Raw genomic sequence first — 22,446 nt, forward strand, 5'->3', positions numbered from 1 at the left:
AAGCAAATATGCTTGAATTAAATTAAGTTTTATTTCAGATTACATTCAACCACCAACAAAGCTGTAATGGACAGTGAAGACAAATTTAAATAGAATTGCAGCTTCACATCATCCAGATAAGGCACAGCATCGTCTGACTATCTACAACTGCATGAACAGCAGCTGCTGAGTCGGCGGTCCACCAGGCGGCAGCACTCTGCTGCCACCTGGTGGACAAACCTCACGCTGTAATGAAAACGTCATTTCAAGTACTTTTTATTATAGAGTAATGAATAAGTCTCGCGTCCAGAGTCGACACGAAGCTTCACATCAGTTTTGATAACTGCAGATACGTGTTGTATTTCAGTTGCTCTGATTACGTTTCCTATTTAGAACCCACTGTTGTGTTCAAATGTTCCTCATCTCTCTGGAGGAGTCATCAGCTGACTGGACGGTGCTTCCCCCCTCACCATCCTGTTGGAACTGCTGATTCTCCTTGTTGGGGGACCACATGTCCACTTCCTTCTTAGCCGAGCGCCTTTCCTTCCAGGACACTGAAGATGTCCTCTAAAGATTTGTGGACACACTGCAGGAACTCGTGGACATCGCGAGCCGGGTAGCTGGACACGTTGCAGCCGATCCAGTCGTCGTGGACGCCGTAGCCGACGCCGAACCCGTCGGGTACCACCGGAGCGAAGCCGCCGAGGTTGACGGCGGGGCTGGTGAGGGTGCTGGTGGACAGGATGTTGTGGTTGATGGCGGTGTAGGCGGGGTCCGTGTACAGGCCGTGCACAGCTTGGCCCTCGGACGTGGCCAAATACCGCAGGGCGAACAGGTGACGGTCAAAACCTTGACCTGTAGGGAGGAGCAGAGGGAGCAGTCAGTGCAGCTCCACCTGTCGGTGGTGTGTCACCCCACCTTCAGACAGGTGGAGCAGGCGTTACATGAGGATATTCTTCACTTATTATTTGAAGCAGTTCAGTTGAGAAAATAACTTTCACAACAGTGATCGTGGGCCTTCTGTATAATAAATACTTCATCATTGATCATCTGAATTTGATCCATAGTTTCTCTGGATTTGAAGCGTTTTCTTTCTCCAGTTGTGTTCAACTTCCAGGTCGAGTCATTTCTTTACAAAGTTGCACCGAAGATTTGAACATCCAACGCACGCGAATCAATCGGCCTGACTGGAAGATACGAGTTCATTTGAAAGAGGCATTTTAAGTCTCAAAGTGTTTCAGGGCAGATCGGTGCCACGCTGGTTGGTTGGTTGTTCCCACTGAGGGAGTCCGTTTCACGGCTCCTTCACGCCGTCTTCCCTCAGTCACTATTTTCTGACTTGTGTGAATCTATGATCTGGTTTCTCAGATCTTCACTGAGCTTCTGTGCGATGATATTTTATAGTATTCCTCGTATCTCAAGCCTTCAGAACAGACGTGTCCAAAGTCTGGCCCGGGGGCCAATCACAGCCAGGTCAGATTTTATACGGCCCGCAGCTTCCTTCAAATGTATCATTTGCGGCCGCCAGCACTGACAAACAAAAGATTACTTCTGAATGATCTTGTGTGAAAAACCAGAGCAAGTTTCATATGTTTGGAACTTCAATGTTAACAGACAACATTTCATCACCCATAATAAGATATTTATCAGCTTTATGGAAGTGTTAGGTATTCCAGACTGCTTGTTCTTTATGTTATCTGACTCTCTAGCTGTGTTTTTGGAGATGTGTTCGGCCTGAATGGATTACATATGGTGAAGAAATGACAATTCTTGTGTCATTGCAAATATACTTGTTCTAGAGCAATGCATTTGTATTTAACGTTTATGGTTGAAAAAGTGCCGGGAAGGACCGGTGGGCATTTTCACATGATCAAATCTGGCCCTCTGAAAATAGTTTGGACACGTCTGCTTAAAATCATTCGTGTGCATGTAGAAATGTCTCATACTCACCCATAGCTGCCTCCCTGGTGAGCTGCCCGTGATATTTGGAGCACTCGTTGAGCATGGCCTTCAGCTGCTCCACGCTGTGTTTTCCCGGCTGCTGAACGAAGGCGTGCGAGCACCGCTTGGTGTGGACGGACGCCGGCCGGATGGTCTCCGTGCGGCCGTGCTTGAAGGCCGCGGTGCTACAAGACTCGTACGTGGCCACGGTCTGTCCGTACTGCCTCAGGAAGCCCATCTGAAAAGCCAGCTGGGCTACAGCATCTGGACTCAGCTTGCTCTTCTTCAGCTGTTCCTTCCCACCTTTCTTGAACTGCATGGCGTCGATGGTGAGTTTGGACACGGCCGAGTCGAAGTTCTCCTTTGCCGTCTTGATGCCGTTCTCCAGCTCGCTGTCCAGGTTGAAGTGCAGTCTGCGCACAGCGGCGGCCGAGTTCACGGCAGCAGCGGCGGAGCCCGGGTTCACCAGCGGCCGCTCCGTCGTGTCTTTAAAGATCTCGTTCTGAAAACGAAGCACAGCGACTCCGTCCCCCCAGGAGTGCTCAAAGTTGATGGCCGCCTGCCCGTCTTTGGTCAGAACGATGCTGAAGGACTTGTCGTACCAGCGGTTGCAGCCGTCACCGTGCAGCATGTTGTGGGAGACGTGAATGTGGTCCGTCATGGTCTCGTCATCCAGGCAGAGACAGAAGAGGGCGCCGTCCACCAGCCGCAACTCCTCCGCATTTCCAGCAGCGGTCAGCTTGTCCCTCAGCCCGGCCCAGACGTCCCTGTCCTCACCGGTCAGGACGCCCAGAGGGAAGACGGCCGCCGGCGTGGAGTCAGACAGAATGTACTTCAGGTGGGACTGGATCTCTGCGGGTTCCACCAGGTTCCCGTCTCGGTCTACGACATCCAGCACGTACATGTGGCCTTTTCTCATCACCAACAGATGTCGTCCTTTCTCGTCGGTGAACAGCTCATCTCGCCCGCGTTTGGGAATCCGAGTCGAGTTGAAGAGGCGAAAGTACTGAGACATGTCCAGGGGGTAGGCGTTGACCATGTAGGCTCCGTACCAGGACAGCCGAGACGGAACCCAGCGGATCAGGTTCTTGAAGCCGTCCGTGTCACTCTTGGCCGGGTTGAGGTGGAACACCTCCGGCGCCAGCAGGCCGGCTCTCAGCGTTTTCATGAAGCGCACCGCCGAACACACCATGTTGGTGGCCCGCACCAGCTGCTCATTGTACTCCGGCTTCGGGTCGGGATTGAAGGACATGAAGGGGTTGAAGTTCAGCACCACCGAGTCGCGTGCGGACAGATACATGTTGAACCACGGCCCTGAAACACAAACGCGTCATTTGGTCAGATTCGTCGGTGCGCCCGTCCGGGTTCCTCCGTCACGGCGGCGCGGTCACCTGAGATGTAGCTCGTGTGCTTGTTGCTTTTGTCCCGAGCCGCCAGCTCCTCCTGCAGCTGTTTCCCCACACCGGTCTGGAAATCCTGAGCGAGTTTCTCCGTTGTTCTAAAAGTACACACAGACCGGATTGATGCGGTTCAGTCGAAAGCATCAGATCATTGAAATGAATAAAAAGGGTTGATTTCCTTGTGAAGACGTACCTGAACTGGTCATCATCCAGGAGAGGCCTCTGGGCAGCTAAATACCTCCTGACAGTGTCCTCCAGTTTGGGTATGGGAAGCCTGGAGGACAGGAGGACACAGTGAACACCCAGTCGAGGCTGTCACCGCCCCCTGGTGGTCACCGAGCAGCAAATCAAGCGTGCCCTTTCCTCTACATTCAGCTCAAAGTTAACGGGGTCAACTGCTATCACCCCTGAACCCCTCACCACGTGGTCAGCGTGGCCCGTTGGGTTCCCACGGTCTCCTCACCTGGGTAGACTCTTCTGGTAGTGCATGGACGGCACGACGCTCCGGTGCAGGTACTCGGAGGCTTCGTCCCGGCCGCTGTAGCGTCTCGTCCGGATCCCCAGAGCAGCACCTCTCACACGGATCAGAGAGGCGGCGCACTGCCCCGACAGAAGACTGGCCATGGTTGCCGGATAGCGGGCTGATAAAAGCTCCGGGGGGGACAGCCGTGTTCGGGACCGGTTCGGGACCGGTTCGGTTGGACAGTGAACACAACAACCTGGCGAGACTTCCGCTGTCCCCGAGGTTCACCACGAGAGCGAGCCGGCTAACATCAGCAACCGACGACCTGGCCGACCTGAGCGAGGTGTGAGGGCGGATAGAACCGGTCCTGATGTGTTGGTCCAAAACAGTGACAAATGAGGGGAACAACAAGGAAATAAAAAACAGCCCTGACAACAGGAAGTTTATACACTAAAATGTGTCATGTGATTTATTTTGCGATTTATGGCGGATGGCATCCAGCGAAAGGTGCATTACCGCCACCTACTGTCTGGGAGTGTGGACCAGAGTTACATATCCTCTGACAAACACTCAATAAATCAATAAAAAAATAAAATAAAATAAAATAAAATAAAATAAAGGTTGCACCAATTCAGTGAACTAAATTATTTGACTCAATCCTGTTTCTTTCAAGTATTGCCATACACTCTCTGCTCCTAGTTATAGCATCTTTTAGATTAAGTTCCTCAACTCCCAGCTTCCTCTTCAACCTGTCTCACTCTAGTGTGAATTTCTGGCGATGACAAATGATTTGATCCACAGATTCTGGTATTTTGCAGTACTCACATAATCATCTTCTGGTCCTCTTCTGTGCAGCGGGAAGGTTTCCGGTGGGCGTGGCCTCTCCTGCTCCGTCCCTCCCGGATGGAGGTGCTCACCTCACCTGTCACCACAGCACCTTGCTTCTTTAAAAGTCTGCTGTAAATCATCCAACCTTTAGATTAGTTCCACATTTACAAGAAAATATGAAAGACTTTTAAAGTTCTTTTAGACAGTTGAATTTGTATTATTTTATGCTATTTTTGACATTAAGCATTCATGACTTAAACTAAAGAAAATAACATCAGTGGCAGCAGTTTGCTTATATGGGTGGAACCTGTGCAATCTGACTACACTCACGATTAACTGACATTCAAAATTCAAGGCATGAAAAAAATCCTGTAATTTTGAGAAAAAGATAATTCACTAACTAATGTCTGAATTGAATTTTCAAACATGTGATGATTATATAGTTCTTTGATGGCCATTGCAAAAAGTTATTTATAACATTTGATAAGGAATTCAAACTTAAACATTTGCTTCATCTTTTATTATTCTGACCTACATTATAAATGTTTTACATCATGGAAGTCAGCGGGCCTTCATGCATTTCTACATTATTTAAAATGTAATTAATTCTAAGCACCATAGTACAACAAAATTATGTTCAATGGGATTTATTTTCACTTTTCTGTCTTTGTGTTGTGTGAAGATCACGCCTCAGTCAAAGATGAAAGTCTTTTCTTAACCTGGACCTCTATGACTTCCACAGTAGTTATCCCTCTGTCACTGAGCCAAACCTTTTTCTTTAAAGCCTTGTGTGCTGCTCGACTCAGTGGGAATGTTTAGTCACAGATATGAATCATTTTTTTTTCACTTCTTTGAAGAACATATTCTCATTGATATCTTGTTTTGTTTGTGTTTGTTCCAGATAAAGATGATTAACAAAGGATTATTATTACAAACATTCTTGTCTCATAAACATTGTATTTTTATTGATAAATGTGATTTTGTAGAGGTAAATAAAAAAAAAAAGCTACTGACTCTAACTGCTGTCTGTGTTACTTGTAGCTGAGATAAAGTCAACATTTGTTTCGTGTTTTCCTTCAGGTCTTATGGCTGCATTGTTTTTAAATACTGATCATCACAAATACTGGGTAAGTAACAACAACCTGAACACCGTCCACGTCCCACCGCGATGCTGTGTGGTCATCTGGCCAGCAGGGGGCAGTGTTTCCCTGGTCAGTGGCTTTGTGGTCTGAGGTCAAATCAAACACGTCACAGCTGCAGAAAACAGAGCTGCTCACTGAACTGGACCACCAGCAAATCATAACCAAATATTATATACAGAAATGTTGATTTGCTAAATCCTCTCCAGTGCGGAATGCACTTAAAAATATCTCATTAAATATTAATTTGGATGATTCAGAGTCCTTTTTATCTATCCAGGATTGAAAAGATTTTCAGAAGGATGTGGTATGATGACGTGTAAAGAACAAATGTTCTAAAGTTTCAATATCAGAATCACAAAAAATACAGTTATATTGTTACATTGTTAAATCTTCTTCTCAGGAACTCTACAAGGATAGAAGTCATTCATCATTTTGAAGTGAGTTTCCTCAGCTGGGCAGAGTGACCTATCCAGTTCTGATCCTGGTTCTAATCTCTTCAGGGTCATCTTTTAGAAGATTTCTCCTTTTTCAATGGAAGTGGGAAAGAGTTCAGATGTCCTGTGGCCTCTTGTGATTTCGTTAGCGCACTTTTTTCTTCATAAAGTCCAGATCATGAACACACAGTAAAGATAGTTGCTCCACTGACTCAGCCGGCCTTCCTGCTCTGCTCTCTGGAACAAATGAGGGTGATAGTTTTCATGAGACTCATTACTCTCTTTGTTTTCCTCCTCTGGTTCTGTGAACATCTACTGAATATATCTGCAGATATATTCAAAAAGCGAAAAGCATTCTGCATTCCTGTCTGCAGTCATGAACCTGCCACTGTATCTTTAACTCATATCTGTATGGAGCGGCTGTTGATCATCGTTACTGAGGGAGTGCAACACGTCACCTGGTGCGACACGTCACCTGATGCAGTCACCTGGTGCAACACGTCACCTGGTGCGACACGTCACCTGATGCAGTCACCTGGTGCAACACGTCACCTGGTGCGACACGTCACCTGATTCGACACGTCACCTGATGCAACACGTCACCTGGTGCAACACGTCACCTGATGCAACACGTCACCTGGTGCAAAACGTCACCTGATTCGACACGTCACCTGGTGCAACACGTCACCTTTGTCCCCGGCTGTCCTCTTTGAATGACAGCTGGAGGACATCTTAGGATCGACGCATTTGTTGGAAAGAGAAGAATCAGGGATCAATGATAAAATCCTGCTTTACAACATTTTCTGCTGTCAATCACAGCAGAGGAAGAACTCATTATGTGAGAACTCCCTCAATGACATGTTTGTCTCCATCATTTACGAAGATTTTACAGAACACTGTTGCAGATATCATATCAACGCCTGTTGAACTGATACAGAAATATGATATATGACAGCTCCTGAACATATAACAGAAATAAAAGCCCTGTAATCTGGTCCGAAGACTTGGACTGTGGTTTTATTTTCAACATCAGAAAGATGAATGAACTCTCAGTGATGGTCCGGTATGCTCCAAGAAGCGGGCTGAAAGACGCAGAACCGCGATAAACCATTTCAACTACATCTTTCAAAGTTCTGGAGCGTGATGAGATGGAGGAAGAACATGTTTCCGGTTCGTGCTGACGGATGTTCAGCAGTGTTCAGGCTCGCTGGACTATCTGCCATCGACCCATCGGGTCTGAAGATCCGGTAAAGACACAAGGAGGCGCCGCTCCGTCAGAGGCCCGCCGCACCGGAACCCGGAACACAGCTGCTGCTCCTCACGCGCACAGAAATGCCTGAAATAAACACACCGAGGTAAGAACATTGAAAACAGGCACGAGGGTTGTCTGCGACACGTTTTCACCCTCCGACATTAACATTACGTTAAGAGGTGACACGTCAATCAAACGGCTGCGCGAGCTCTGCGGATATTTACAAGGTTAGCGTGCTAAGCTGCGGTGCTCCTGCACGGTGACACGGTTTCCGTTCAACGATCCGGTAGGTGCAGTTGGCAGGTGCACCGGCCCGGTTCGGACGGGGACACCGGACTCCTGTCAGTGACCGGCTGCTCCGCCTCGGATCTCCGTAGACTGGACCTGATCGGGACCTGATCGGACCTGATGTCAGGTCAACACGTGCAGGCTCAGTGTGGTCAGCTGGACCCTGAGCATCATCACCTCACCTTTACATACCAGACACGTTTTCTGAGATAAAATGACAATGTTGATTTGATTTACGAGTTTTAGACGAGTTTATGTAGAGATTACATTGATTGCTGTTGATTAAGCGACATAATTAAACAAAAGATTGAATTGATAAGAGAAAAAAGAAAGTGTCACAGATTAGATGAGTGACTGAAACATGAAAAACTCAGATCAGATCAAACAGCTGCACTGAAACCAGGTGAGCAACAGATATTGAACAGCAGGACCAGACGTCAACGAGCGAGTCGGGGATCAAAGTTACACCATTAGTTGACCACATGCTGTGACATCCTGTGTCCATTTCAAATTAAAAGCCTGTGTTTCAAATTAAAGCCCTCGAGTGTTTCATCCACTCTCCAGCCACAGGCCTCGGTACAGACATACTCGTGAGCTCTCCTCAGAAGGGCCGGAGGGGATTCTCTCTCCAGAGTGCCTCATTTCACTGTTGTCCAGCTGGTTTTGTGACCTCTGGTTGTGCGTGCTGCAGTAACTGTGGTGACTTTAGTCTTCAACATCAACAGCGTGGTGAATCACAGTTTTATGCATGAAACCGACAAAGGTGAACACTGAGCTGTGGTGACTATGAGAGAGTAACTACAGATCCAGAATGAATAAGTGAGTGTTTGTGTACTTCTTCCTGTCGTTGCTGACGTGACTGTCTTCCTGTCATGCGTGTGCCTTCCGTCATGTGAAGGATTGAAGCCGTGAACACCAGCGCCAGCGACGGACTGGAGGGCTTCAAGGCTCATGCTGTGTTCCAGGAAATCAACAAGAAGCTTCAGGAGGTGATAAACACCACTTACTTATGTCAAAATAACACAAACCAAATCTGTCTTTCAAAAGGACATGCAATAGTTTTAATTCATTTGTAGTATATTATTTTTCTTCTGTCTTCCACAGTGTTTTCTGGCCTTTGTCACGCGGCTACACGGTTCAGCCCCCAACTCTCATTTTAAAGTACAAAATAATATCGAGCTTATGTTGAGTCAATCAGACAAATGGTTTGTGCTCTAAACCTCCGTATATGAATGAGGTCACACAAAGGTAGCTGCTTAATAACCCAGCATCCTTTGCAGCTCTCTGCACGGCCGTCCGTGTAATAAATGGGATTTGTCATCAATGAGGAAATCAGCAGGGGGGCCAACTAAGAGGCCTGGTTTAGTGCAGTATGTCAGGAAAATGATCTGACAAATAGACTTAAAAGTTGAGCTGCGGAGCTTATCTTGATCTGATCTGAGAGGATCTGTCGTCCCACTTTTGTATTTCCACATTAGTTCAATGTTGAGAGGGAAGCGAATGTCAGGCAGATTGATGCTCATAATGGAAACAGCTTTCTGTCTTTCTTTTGTCATTCGTCCGTCGCTGTATTCACTTCAACAACGTTACGCCTCCCTCTCTAGCTTTTCATGTGAACAAACCTGTTTGTCACCAGGACACATCGTGCTTGTCCTCCAAGCAGATGTCGTGATCTTCCTTGTGAAACATTTGTAAAACAGTTTTTAAGATGTGACCCCATTTCCATAATCGTTGTGTAAAATGTAAATTAAAAACAGAATGTGATGATTTGCACATCACATAAACCCATATTTAACTTAAAAATAAGACGGCATATATTAAACGTTAAATCTGAGAAATGTTTATTTTGAATTTGATGCCAGGAACACATTCCTATAAAGGTTGTTCAGATCTCTGCTCTCTTTGCAGGAATTGGATGAAGTTGTACACTTTCCTTTTCTACTGTGTGTAAAATACGTCTGACAGGAAGGGGAGCAGTTTGTGAAAAAGATTGGAGGAGTGTTCGCCTTCAAAGTGAAGGACGGCCCGGATGGACAGGAGGCCGTCTGGTTCGTGGACGTAAAGAACGGCAGAGGCTGCGTTCACAACGACACAGGTGAGCGACCCGAAGGCTTCCTGGTCCTCAAATCACATCGTAAGTGCAGTTTAAAGTTCGAGGCCTGCACACACTGTTTTTCTGCTTTATCTGTGTCCATGTATGAGACATTTACATCGCTTTTGTTTTTCACTTGGTACATTTTAATACTTTCAAGTCGGTGAATAAAGAAGCTATAAGTTTGTATTTGTGAACTAACCGTGTCCGTCTCGCCGCCCTGCAGAGAAGAAAGCAGATTGCACCATCGCCATGTCGGACACAGATCTGTTGGCCCTGATGACAGGGAAGATGAACCCACAGACTGTGAGTATTCAACCCGGCGGTTCTGTAATCAGCTCTCAGGGCTGTTTTTCACTTCACTCTTACCATTTCACCGGGGAGATGTCAATCAGAGCCAGAAGGCAGCAGATCAGAAGAAATGAAGAGCTGCAGAGTTCTGAAGCAGAAGAAGTCTCTGATGGCTCGTTCACAGAGAACAGCTGCAGCCAATGACAGAAAACATCCTTCAAGAACCCCAAAAAACAACGAGTGCAGGTGTGAAAGTGTCACCGCTCGAAGAAGACGTGGAGGATCATCTTCTGAGCAGCGAGAATTCAGCAAATAAACACCAAAGACCATCCAGACAGGAACCAAAGTGAAGGACAGACAGGAAGTGGCCGGGATCACAACCCATTCAGAGGAAGTCTGTGAGGGTGGATGTTGGGATTGGGCCAATGCCTTTTCTTCTTCTCCTCCTCCCTGTTGTGGGCGGAGCATCAGCGCCACTAATTGTCTCGGCGGCTCAGTCGATGTGACGTAACTTCCGCTGCAGGGGATTGTGGGTCAGAACATCCAGAGCAGCTTGGTGGCCCGCAGATGGCAGAATACCACCTGATGTAGTACAACATCCTGGTGCTTTTGGCATCCTATGTTTAACATACTATGTATCGGGACATACTAAATCTTTTTTTTAAATAGTCTGGTAGTATTGATGATGAAATGTCTTTATTGATGATGTAAGCAACACTTCAGTTACAGGTTCACGTGAAACAGAATATCTGTGACAAATATGAATACAAGTCCTGGAGGAGATTTCTCTTTTATTAAACTACTTCTGTCAGCAGGTCATGAAAGGCTACGTCACCACACACTACTGAACAGGTGGAGGAGAATTATTAGCCAGCTGGATCTGCTTCTGACAGGATATGTGGATGGTGTCTGGGTGTCTCTAACGCTGAACATTCATGATCATGAACAGCTCTGCTGTGTAGAGTAAATAACCCTGTCTAGAAAACGGAGATACCGTCTCATACCTGACTCGGAAAACGAAGGGAACTGATTCAGGATCCAATATTCTGTCTGTAAACATGACACCATGAAGCTCTGTTGCCCAACTGGCTGCCGTCTTCCTTCATGACCGAGCAGCAACCATCAATGATGTCATCGACCATCAGTGATGTCATCGTTGGTTTGTGAACGTTATAAATCCTCCAGTTCAGATTCTGTCTGTCACCATCTTTGCTAGTTCGGAGCGGTTTGGAGCAGGAAGTGACCATATTTGGACGAGCTGGGGGAGGAGCCAGCGGTGGATCTGACCGATCTGATTGGAAACCTGACGATACTACGATGGTCGTATTTAATGGAACCAGAGTCCAACTACGAGGAGCGAAAATCAGATGGAAGAAGAGACCTCTGAGGAAGAAAGACAACGGGATCATGAACTCAGAAAACCTCCATGAGTGTATTACTGTGAGGAATCCAGCTGTGCAGCTACAATTTACGGATTTCTGTTGTCGTGAAGACGGTGTTTCATGTCCCCAAAACCAGCCGATAGAAAAAAGAGCAGCTGGGCTAAGCTCTGCATGGATCAGTAAAAGCTGTTCCAGCAGGTCAGAAACATGAATGTGCTGAATATGTGTCTGCAGCACCAACACATTAAACAGGACATCCTCAACCTCACTCGGGCAAACAAACCAGGAAATCACTGAAGCTTTTTAAAAGATGGAGCTGCTTTTATAAATGAAGCTGAGGGAAGTTCAACAGCAGTGAGATGGGCTGTTCGTACAGTTGAAACCAGAAGTTTACATACACTGTGCAAAAAGACACATAACACTTTTTTTTCTCACTGTCTGAAGTTAAATCAGACTAAACCTCTCCTGTTTCAGGTCTGTTAGGATTACCAAAATTATTTAACTTTTGCTAAATGTCACAATAATGAGAAAGAGAATATTTTAGAGAATTTTTCATTACTTTCTTCAAGGTCAAAAGTTTACATACAGTTCCTTAGTATTTAGTAGCATTGCCTTTGAACTGCATGACTTGGGTCAAACGTTTTGGGTATCCTTCCACAAGCTTCTTACAGTACTCTGCTGGAATTCTGGCCCATTCCTCCTGACAGAACTGGTGTAACTGAGTCAGGTTTGTTGGCCGCCTCGCTCGCACATGCCTTTTCAGATCTGCCCACAAATTTTCGATGGGATTCAGGTCAGGGCTGTGTGATGGCCACTCCAAGACATTGACTTTGTTGTACTCAAGCCACTTTTTAACTATTTTGGCAGTATGCTTAGGGTCATTGTCCATTTGGAAGACCCATTTGCGCCCAAGTTTTAGCTTCCTGGCTGATGTCCTGAGATGTTGCCTTAATATTTCCAGGTAATGTTCTTTCTTCATGATGCTGTCTATTTTATGAAGAGCTCCAGTTCCTGCTGCAGCAAAACAGCCCCACAACATGATGCTGCCACCTCCATGCTTCACAGTTGGGATGGTGTTTTCAGGTCTACAAGCTTCCCCCTTTTTCCTCCAAATGTAACGGTGGTCATTATGGCTAAACAGCTCCACTTTAGTTTCATCAGACCACAGGACATGTCTCCAGAAGTTAAGGTCTTTGTCTTGGTGTCTTTTTGCAAACTGTAATCTGGCTTTTTTATGTTTCTTTAGGAGTAATGGCTTCCTTCTTGCTGAGTAGCCTTTCAGCCCATGTCGGTGCAGGACTCGTTTTACTGTGGATAATGACACTTTCTTACCAGCTTCAGCCATCATCTTCACAAGGTCTTTAGCTTTTGTTCTGGGGTTGATTTGCACATGTCGGACCAAAACACGTTCATCTCTGGGACACAGAGCCCGTCTCCTTCCTGAGTGGTGTGATGGCTGGACATTCCCATGTTTATACTTGCGTATAATTGTTTGCACAGATGAACGTGGCACCTTCAAGCATCTGGAAATTGCACCCAAGGATGAACCAGACTTGTGGAGCTCCACGATTCTCTCCCTGATTTCTTGGCTGATTTCTTTTGACTTTCCCATGATTTCAAACAAGGAAGCAGAGTGTTTGAGGTGTGGCCTTAAAATACATCCCCAGGTGTGCCTTCAATTAACTCACATGTTGTCAGTTAACCTATCAGGAGCTTCAAAAGCCATGACATCATCATCTGGGCTTGCCCACGTTGTTTAAAGACATAGTACTTTTGGTGTATGTAAACTTTTGACCTCAAAGAAAGTAATATCAAATTCTCTAAAATATTCTCTTTCTCATTATTGTGACATTTAGCAAAAGTTAAATAATTTTGGTAATCCTAACGGACCTGAAACAGGAGAGGTTTAGTCTGATTTAACTTCAGACAGTGAGAAAAAAGTGTTTTGTGTCTTTTTGCACAGTGTATGTAAACTTCTGGTTTCAACTGTATCTTATTATGGGATTTGTTGTTCAATTCAATTGTTAGTAAGAAAATAAATTGATATTAAATGATCGACTGCAACAAACCCCAAACACTCTGAATATATTGTTGTCACAGCAGGAAACATAAGCATAAACATTTTCTCCTTCTGTGTGCAAAAGTGTTTTCCAACTCTGAATTATACGGAGCAGAAGCAATGCATCATGGGAGCCCATCCAGGCTATTTGTACCAGAGGACTGTCATGTAAATTAAACTCCTCTGCTCATCAGTTCACAGCAGGAGTCTCCAACCTTTCTTCCTCCGAGAGCTCCTCATGTTTAGGAACATTTATTCACATAACTGAGCTCCCCCAAACCTGCTGAATCACCTTCTCTTATCTGAACAATAACAAACTGATACTCATTTTGTATTGTGTAACTTTGATCTCTCACTCACTGACAGAAACTCTTTATAGCTCCGCCCCCTATGTTGAGGTCCAGCTGAAAATATTGTATTTATGTTATTAACCCTAATTTCTGAGCAGCCGTTTGTTTGTTTCCAGCTCAGCGTGAGAGTGTGCTGTGTTTCTGTCCTCTGATCTCTGTGTCTCACTGTGGGCGGAGCTCCACCTCTGCTGTGTTTCTGTCCTCTGATCTCTGTGTGTCTCACTGTGGGTGGAGCTCTACCTCTGCTGTGTTTCTGTCCTCTGATCTCTGTGTCTCTCACTGTGGGCGGAGCTCCACCTCTGCTGTGTTTCTGTCCTCTGATCTCTGTGTCTCACTGTGGGCAGAGCTCCACCTCTGCTGTGTTTCTGTCCTCTGATCTCTGTGTGTGTCACTGTGGGCGGAACTCCACCTCTGCTGCACTGAGGTGGTGCGGAGCGACACAGGTGGAGGGAGGAGGGGAGATCGTCCACTCGTTAATCCATCACTTTGATAGCATTGTTTTCTTATGAAGGTTAAAAAAATAAATTAAAAAAAGGCTGAAATGGATCGCCAAATATACTTAGACATCTGTCATTATACCTGGGCGGCCCACCAAAGTAAGACTGTGTTCAGGAAACACTGCGTATTGTTTGAGCCCTCTACGGTGTTCAAACTGCTCTTCTGGAGTTCAGAACGATGAGAGAGGCAGAGATGGTTTCATTTAGTCTGTTTCTGTCATGAACTTCCATGAAAAGCTTTCATGGTCCTTCTGAGAACAGAACCAATATTTAAAAGATTCCTGTTCCCTCTAAAGTGCTTAAATAATTACATCCATCGACTGATTTACCTTCAGTCTTCCGGTCCAACAGCCATCTCGCCACTCCAGTGTGTTTGTGCCCTGCAGTTTCCTGACATTTCATAAGCTGTTGTTGCTGTTGGCCCACTTTCCCCCGGGTTGAGTTAATCTGTCGTGGTTACTCTTAAAACCAGCAGCGTGCACTTCCCCTCCAACACCGACACAACCGCTCCTCAGACTACAAACTGTCTGGATAATGTTATTTTTTTCTGTTCCCACTTTCTGATCAGGCATTCTTCCAGGGCAAGCTGAAGATCACAGGGAACATGGGCCTGGCCATGAAGCTCCAGAACCTGCAGCTGACACCCGGAAAAGCCAAGCTGTAGATGAAGAAGGCTGAGCTGACTCAACACTGAGTAAAACCACAGAGACGTTAACGGCCTGGTTTCAGATCAACGTTAAAGGTCTTCTCTCTGTCCTGAACCACTTTCACTCTGTGAGCTCACTGAGCGGCCGGGGATTAGTCAGCAGCCTTGCCGTCCTAACTGAAGAACCAATGGACAGATAATTAATCCTCTAATGGAGTCCCTGCCTGCAGGTCGTCCTCATTCTGTCAGTCCAATAGAATAGAGACAGGTGCTCCTTTTTTGTGATACTAATTCAGTTCTAGTCCAGTTTTCAACAACCTAAATGAAATCTTTCTTTGAGTGCATCATGTCTGGAAATGTTGAGCAGATTGATGTCATGGACACCAGTCGAAGTGCCTCCTCGTCTCAGATGAAGTTGGGTTTTTTTTGCCAGTGACTGGCCACCGCCGATCTAACGTGGGGTTGTAATTTCTGTATGACTCTCTAAAAGATTTCTACTAAATAAAATTGTGGTCTTGACTTGAGTCCGTGTTCATGAAGCAGTCGTCACTAATCTTATTGCAGACATAAAAACTCTCAACAGTTTATCTGTGAACTAAAACTTGATGATCAAGCAGTTATGTTGAGTTTGTGGTTGTTAAAACGGAAACGCTGGCAAAGCTTCAGTGTTCATTCAGTGGAAAAAGGGAAGACGTAAAAGTTTCCTCCTGCACAGTTCAGTGGTCCCTTTTCAGGTCCGAGTGGTGTGACCCTCCAAAATAAAAGCCCTCTGTTCAGATGTACTTTGATGTGCCTATCAGGCTGGCCTGGTCTCTGTTCGCCTCTTAGAGGACCTCGTGCTTTCCCAGCACCGGAGCGACTTGCTTCCAGACTGCCACGCTGTAGTTTTTCCTTTGAACATGGAGGAGACGGGCTGGAAGGCAAATCTGTTAACTAGCTCTGACCCAGATTCCACTGCAGCTTTGGCTCGGCTCCTGGAGTTTTCTGGGTCTGACTGTGTAGTCACACTGGGCTCATTTCATTGGTCAATAGTGACTTCAGTCTCATGTCTTTATTCTGCAATGAAGCGCTCGGATATGATGAGAAATGCTGGATTTTGATCTTCAATATTCTGATCTGCACGTGAACAACATTGCAGCTCAATTCAGGAACTCAATTTAAAAATTCCCAGTAAATGAAGGGATGAAAAACAGGAATTCATGTTTTTTTGTTATCATTGCAGTGATAATCTAGTCGGGTATGTCCAGACCCAAATTAACTTCCTGAATATACAGAATGGGTCTAGGTACGCTGTGGAGGGAATAATCTAACTGCGTACATTAACTCCACCACCGCTGCAACTACATTTAGATAAAAACACTTGACTTTGACATCATTGCAATGAATCACAGACACTGGTCTCTGATTGGTCTGCTCATTAATGTGAGCAGGGTTAGACTGTAATCACAGTGAAGAAAACAGAAGCAGTGATCAACAGTCGCTCCACGGTCACAATGATAAACACAAATCCATCCAACCTTCTTAATATTTGAATAATTTCTCTGAAATAAATAAATGTTTTGAGTAGAAACTCTGCTGACGACATTACTGCACAAAGTAAATCTTCCCAAACAAAAACCTGCTTCATCAACACAAAAAACTCCTCATTTACAGCCAGGATGGTTCGTCTACCTTTAATCACAACAAACTGCAGGAAGGTGGACCGGAGAAAACGGCAAAACCGGAAGTGACCAGGTTTATAGGAAATGTGATGTCATCATGAGACTCAGGCTGCCAGTTGAGTCTTTGTTCAATTGCATTTATTCTAAGAGCATTTAAAGCAGCAGTTGTAGCCCTCGTTTTCTACATCACAGCCAGAGTCTGTTTGTAAAGCTACATCACTTTTAGGACTTTTTTGAAACTTTATACCCAGAAAACTCAGAAAATGAAAAAAATGATTAGACCTAGATATTTCTTTGATGGGTGGGGAAAAAAAAAAAAAAAAAAAAAAAAATCCCAATTTTGATTGCAACAGTCACAAAAAAAACCCCTTCTTTTTAAAATACTCAAGTCTTTCAACTTTGTGGAAATGCAACAGTAAATCAGTGGAGTGCTAAGTAACATTTAGTATGCTACAACACTTGCATTACACCCATTATTATCACAGCAACAATTCAGATTGTACAGACAAGTACTTTCCTGGAAAATAGTGATCTGTTGTGTGTTGGTATTCAAAGTGACCCAAGAGCTCAATGCACAGCAGGATATTGTACAATAATGGGCTTGATTGAAAATATGAGGTTGTGGTATGGTCTGTTCAGTTCTTTGGAGCTCAATGCAGGTGAGCGATTACAGAGTTCAAACGGCTCAGTTAAGTCTTCAGGAAGAAGGTGGGCTGGCTGGCACGATAGTAAGTACTGCAGCAGGCAGAGAACAGAACTGGATCAACAACTAGAAGCAAAGCAACGAGAAACAAACCTACAACGAGGCGCTACAGTGTGGTACCAGGCGAGCTGACGAAACGGACTGACGAGGATGGAGTGCAGGACCGGGGTTGATATACTGCCAGGCAATGATTAGGGGAATTGGACGCAGCTGCGCCAGCCGAACAGGCGAGCGGTGGTAGGAGGTGTCTGGAGGGCAGTGGAAGTATCCACACCCTCCAGACGCAGACCAGAACACAGAGCACATGACGAACCACTACAAACACAGGGAATGACAGACACACGAGAAAAAGACGATCGGGGAAAACAGGGAAAGACGGATCCTGACTTTATCTGCTTCAAAATGTTGTTTTGTATGTTTTTAAAAACCCAGGGGTTTCTTTGGAACAAGCAGAAAACAATCCACCGGAGAAACTAAAAATACATGAATAAATTAAAACTGCAAGCAGTGATGTACGGGCCCTCGCACTCCCGCGTGCCGCCTCCCCGAAGCCGTCTCCCCGACGTGCACCGTGCGAGGGACCGCGTATCCCCGCTTAAGGTTGCTATTTTTGTCTCGTTTCCTGTCTCCAGCAGGGGGCGGTGGCGAGGCGTTTGGCCACACCCACTCGCAAAACACATATCGGATGTATCGTCTCACCATGCCAGACATATGTCACACGTTTCGTGAGGTTTCAAGCATCCCTTGACCTTAAACATCAACTTCCTGTGTCACGGCGAGCGAGCCGTTTAGCCACACCCACTCTCAAAACACATATCAGATGTGTCGTCTCACCACGCCAGATGTATGTGACACGTTTCGTGAGGTTTCAAGCATCCTTTGACCTTAAACATCAACTTCCTGTGTCACGGCGAGACATCCAACTTTGCCGCATCGTCACGGCGACGCCCATTGACAAAGCCGAACGAATGTCTCAATATATCATCAACTACATGTTTATGTTATTGTGACCCGACTTTACGTTCAAGTGATCAACCAGCTTGACGTAGAATGTGAAAGTATGAAAGTGTCATTTCCAGTGGCCAACAGGGGGCGCTATGACTATGCGCAAATATTACCCCACAGGAGTCTTCAGGGTGGGGCTGTTATCATACCTGTGATCTTTGGAGAAGGTCAGTCCATGTACATAAGATTTAAAGCAACTCGTAGTTTCATGGTGAGACACTCAAAATGGCCCCCACGCTACGGGCACACACATCGATGAATACGAATTATTTATACAACTTTTAATCCCAAACATGTTTTCTATCCATAGAACCTAAATTCAAGTCGGTCGGACCAAATCCCTCGGAGGAGTTCGACAAAGTACAACGTGTCAGAATCGCCCAAAATGGCGACTAAATTCAAAATGGTGGACTTTCTGTCGAGTTGACGTAACGGTGCAATGTAACTTTTTTGTGCGTCTAGGTGTGATACACGTGTCCACCGGATTTTGTGAATTTAGGTAAATGTGGCCGCCGGGGCATCTCTTTAGGGGGCGCTATCAAGCCATTTGGCCACGCCCACTCGCGACTCCACTAGAATACGAAATTCTACAAATGTGTATCCACTTTCATGAGTTTTTGAATATGATAAAGCCTCCAAAAAGGCAAATCACTTTATGTAAGAATAAGAACGACCAAGAAGAACGACTAAGAAGAACGACTAAGAACATTTTTACGAAAAACAATAGGGCTTTCGCCGATGCTCGGTGCTCGGGCCTTAATTAAGTTTCTCTCCATGCAACAAAGCAGTGAAAACAGGATCTCCAAGATTATAATATATCTAATTGTGGTGGCGGGGTGTGGTTAGCTCAGCTGCAGTGGGTAGAGAGTGGGAGGAGTGGTTCAGGGAACGGTGCCGGGAAGGTGTAATGAGCACAGCTGAGCCAAATATGAACTGATGAGCACAGCTGAGCGGGATGTGGACTGATGAGCTCTCCCCTATAAAGGGAGCAGGGAGAAGGAGGAGGAGGAGGAAGTGGTTGCACGAGTACATTGGTGTATGGGCCGGGCAAATAAAAGCATTTTACACCTGAACGTACGACTGAGAGTGTCATCTGTGTCCAGGAGAGACCCCGGTAGCACCAACATTGCTACAGTGGCACCCAACGTGGTGGCATGGACACAGGTGAACAGCAGAGCGGAATGCCGATGCAGCCGATCGTCGCATTAGGGCAGATGCTGGGCGGGATCGCGGCGATGCAGCGCGATCAGGCGGAGGCGAACCGCCAGCTCCTGGGCGCGTTGCAGGCCCAAGCCGAGCGACAGACCCGCGCCTGGGAACAGCTAGCGGCCCGGCCAGCGGCGGCCCCACCAGCTCCAGGACCGACCTCCTTCACCAGGGTGGCCATGCACAAGATGACGCCGGCGGATGACGTACAGGCCTTTATGGACATGGTCGAGTTGATGGTGGAGGCGTGTGCCTGGCCGGCGGCGGAGTGGGCGGTGCGACTCCTGCCTCTCCTGACGGGAGGCGCAGACAGCGGCTCTGAGGCTGCCTCCCGGGTCCAGACGACAGTACATGGACGTGAAAAGAGTCATTATGGACCGGCTGGGCCTGTCCCCGGATGACCACAGGAGGAGCTTCCGGGAGGCTAGGCTGGGGCCCGGGGACCGGCCATTCGCCTTCGCTCAGCGACTGAGGGACTCGGCGACTAGATGGCTGCAGCCGGAGAGCGCCGGAGGAGCGCCGGTGATGGTGGACAAGATCGTGGGGGAGCAGTTCACGGAGGGACTGCTGGCCAGGACAGTGGCATGTGTCCGCTGCCACCGTCCGGCGATGCTAGAGGCCGCCATCACCCTTGCCGAGGACCACCTCGCGGTTTATCCCAGCGGGCAGGGGGATGGCGGTCGGCTGCCAACTGCAGCCCGACCGATTCCTGCGCCACGGAGGAGGATCCAGCAACCGGGGGTGGCTCAGGCCCTGCCAGCTCCGCGGGCATTAACAACCCCCAGGTTCACTGATCCCACGGTTCCGGCCGGCCCCGGCACACTTCCCAAACTTCAGGGGGTTCCTCAACCGCCAGGGCAGGAGTGTTGGAGGTGTGGGCGGCCCGGACACTGCTGGAGGGAGTGTCCGTTAATGGAGGCGGGACAGACGGTTCGGGTTGCCGGCCCTCCAACACCCTCCCCCGGTCCAGGAGCAACGTATCGCGTTCCGGTAAGGATCCAGGGGGGTACACATCAGGCGATGGTGGATTTGGGCTGTATGCAGTCGCTGATCCACCAGAGCCTGGTTTGGCCCGGGGCATTGGTGGAGGCATCGTGGGTAAGAATTAAGTGTGTGCATGGGGATGTTCACGATTATCCGGTGGTGGCTGTAGAAATTAGATATGGGGGGAAAAAAACATAAAGTGAAGGCTGCGGTTAGCTCCCACCTTACGCACCCCCTAATCTTGGGGACAGATTGGCCCGGGTTTCATAAATTAATGGGGCAGTGTACGGGGGTGCGTTCACGACCGGCAGGGACATGCGGGATGTGTGCTGTGCTCAGCGGTGACGCGAGGTTGTCCGACGCTGCAGAGGGAGGGGGAACCAGCGGAGACTCCTGTGGAGACTCCACTGGTTCCCGAATTACGCTCCATGGAGGATTTTCCACTTGAGCAGTCTCGGGACAATACTCTACGCTTCGCCTTTGACCAAGTGATAAGAATTGATGGTCAGCTGGTGCGCCCTGACGCAGCGCTGTCATATCTGCACTTCGCATTGATTAGGGACAGACTGTATAGAGTGAGTCGTTACACTCAAACAGGTCAAGAAAACACCCAGTTGTTGGTGCCAAAAAGCCATCGGGAAATGATTTTCCAGGCGGCTCACTATAACCCGATGGCTGGCCACATGGGATATGATAAAACTCTGGACCGGATAATGGCCAAGTTTTACTATCCGGGGAGATGTGCGCCGCTGGTGTGCATCTTGCCCGGAGTGTCAGCTGGTAAACCAGCCGGCCATTCCGAAGGCGCCTTTACATCCTCTGCCCTTGATGGAGGTCCCATTTGACCGTATTGGCATGGACCTCATCGGGCCATTCCACCGGAGTGCTCGCGGATATCGCTTTGTGTTAGTTCTGGTGGATTACGCAACACAATATCCCGAGGCAGTGCCATTGCGCAGCATTTCGGCAAAGAGTGTTGCGCAGGCTCTGTTTCAGGTCATCTCCTGAGTCGGAATCCCGAAAGAGATTCTGACTGACCAGGGCACCCAGTTCATGTCACGAACACTGAGAGAACTTTATGGATTACTGGGCATAAAGTCTATTGGGACCAGTGTTTATCACCCACAGACTGACGGTCTTGTGGAGCGTCTGAATAAGACTTTAAAGTCCATGATTCGTAAATTTATACACGACGATGGACGTAATTGGGATAAATGGTTTGATCCTCTGTTGTTTGTAGTGCGGGAGGTTCCCCAGGCCTCGATGGGATTTTCTCCCTTTGAACTGCTGTTTGGCAGGAAACCACGAAGGGTGCTCGACCTGCTTCAGGAAAACTGGGAGGAAGGTCCAAGCTCCAGCAAAAGTGAAATTCAATATGTCCTGGACCTGCGAGCAAAACTCCACACACTGGGTCAGATGTCACGGGAGAATTTGCTCCAGGCCCAGGAACGTCAACAATGGCTGTACAACAGAGGGGCCAAGCTGAGGCAATTCACACCGGGAGAAAAGGTACTTGTATTGCTTCCTTCTTCCAGCTCAAAACTCCTCGCCAAGTGGCAAGGGCCCTTTGTGGTCACACGGTGAGTAGGGGATGTCGACTATGAGGTGGTGCAGTCTGACAGGGGCGGAGCTACACAGCTCTACCACCTCAACCTCTTAAAAACATGGAGAGAGGCGGAGTTTGTTTCTCTGGTGTCTGCGGTATCTGAGAGGAGCTGGGGCCAGAGGTTCCAAAGTCCACTAATCCTGCCTCGCTCCCTTTCAACGCCCATCTCTCCGGGACCCAGAGAACAGACGTTGCAGAAGCAGTTTGCTGATGTGTTCTCCCTCCTACCAGGACGCA

The 22,446-nt window shown here is 47.3% G+C and overlaps 2 protein-coding genes across 2 annotated transcripts; one reads left to right on the forward strand and one right to left on the reverse strand.

Annotated features, from left to right (window-relative positions):
- Positions 1-12: 12 nt before the first annotated feature.
- Positions 13-4,239, reverse strand: cpt2 (carnitine palmitoyltransferase 2). Its single transcript, XM_069150969.1, has 5 exons — positions 3,784-4,239; positions 3,514-3,594; positions 3,312-3,418; positions 1,930-3,234; positions 13-834 (listed from the first exon to the last, which is right to left on the reverse strand). The coding sequence occupies exons 1-5, from the start codon at positions 3,942-3,944 to the stop codon at positions 506-508; spliced, it is 1,983 nt and encodes a 660-aa protein (XP_069007070.1). The 5' UTR covers positions 3,945-4,239; the 3' UTR covers positions 13-505.
- A 3,219-nt stretch (positions 4,240-7,458) lies between these two features.
- On the forward strand, positions 7,459-15,563 carry scp2b (sterol carrier protein 2b). Its single transcript, XM_069150981.1, has 5 exons — positions 7,459-7,542; positions 8,626-8,716; positions 9,693-9,822; positions 10,046-10,125; positions 14,967-15,563. The coding sequence occupies exons 1-5, from the start codon at positions 7,520-7,522 to the stop codon at positions 15,060-15,062; spliced, it is 420 nt and encodes a 139-aa protein (XP_069007082.1). The 5' UTR covers positions 7,459-7,519; the 3' UTR covers positions 15,063-15,563.
- The last annotated feature ends 6,883 nt before the right edge of the window (positions 15,564-22,446 follow it).

The sequence above is a fragment of the Embiotoca jacksoni genome, unplaced genomic scaffold (assembly GCF_022577435.1).
Source record: "Embiotoca jacksoni isolate LCO1_2020_lvr unplaced genomic scaffold, fEmbJac1.0.p SCAF_16, whole genome shotgun sequence".
Lineage (NCBI taxonomy): Eukaryota > Metazoa > Chordata > Actinopteri > Embiotocidae > Embiotoca > Embiotoca jacksoni.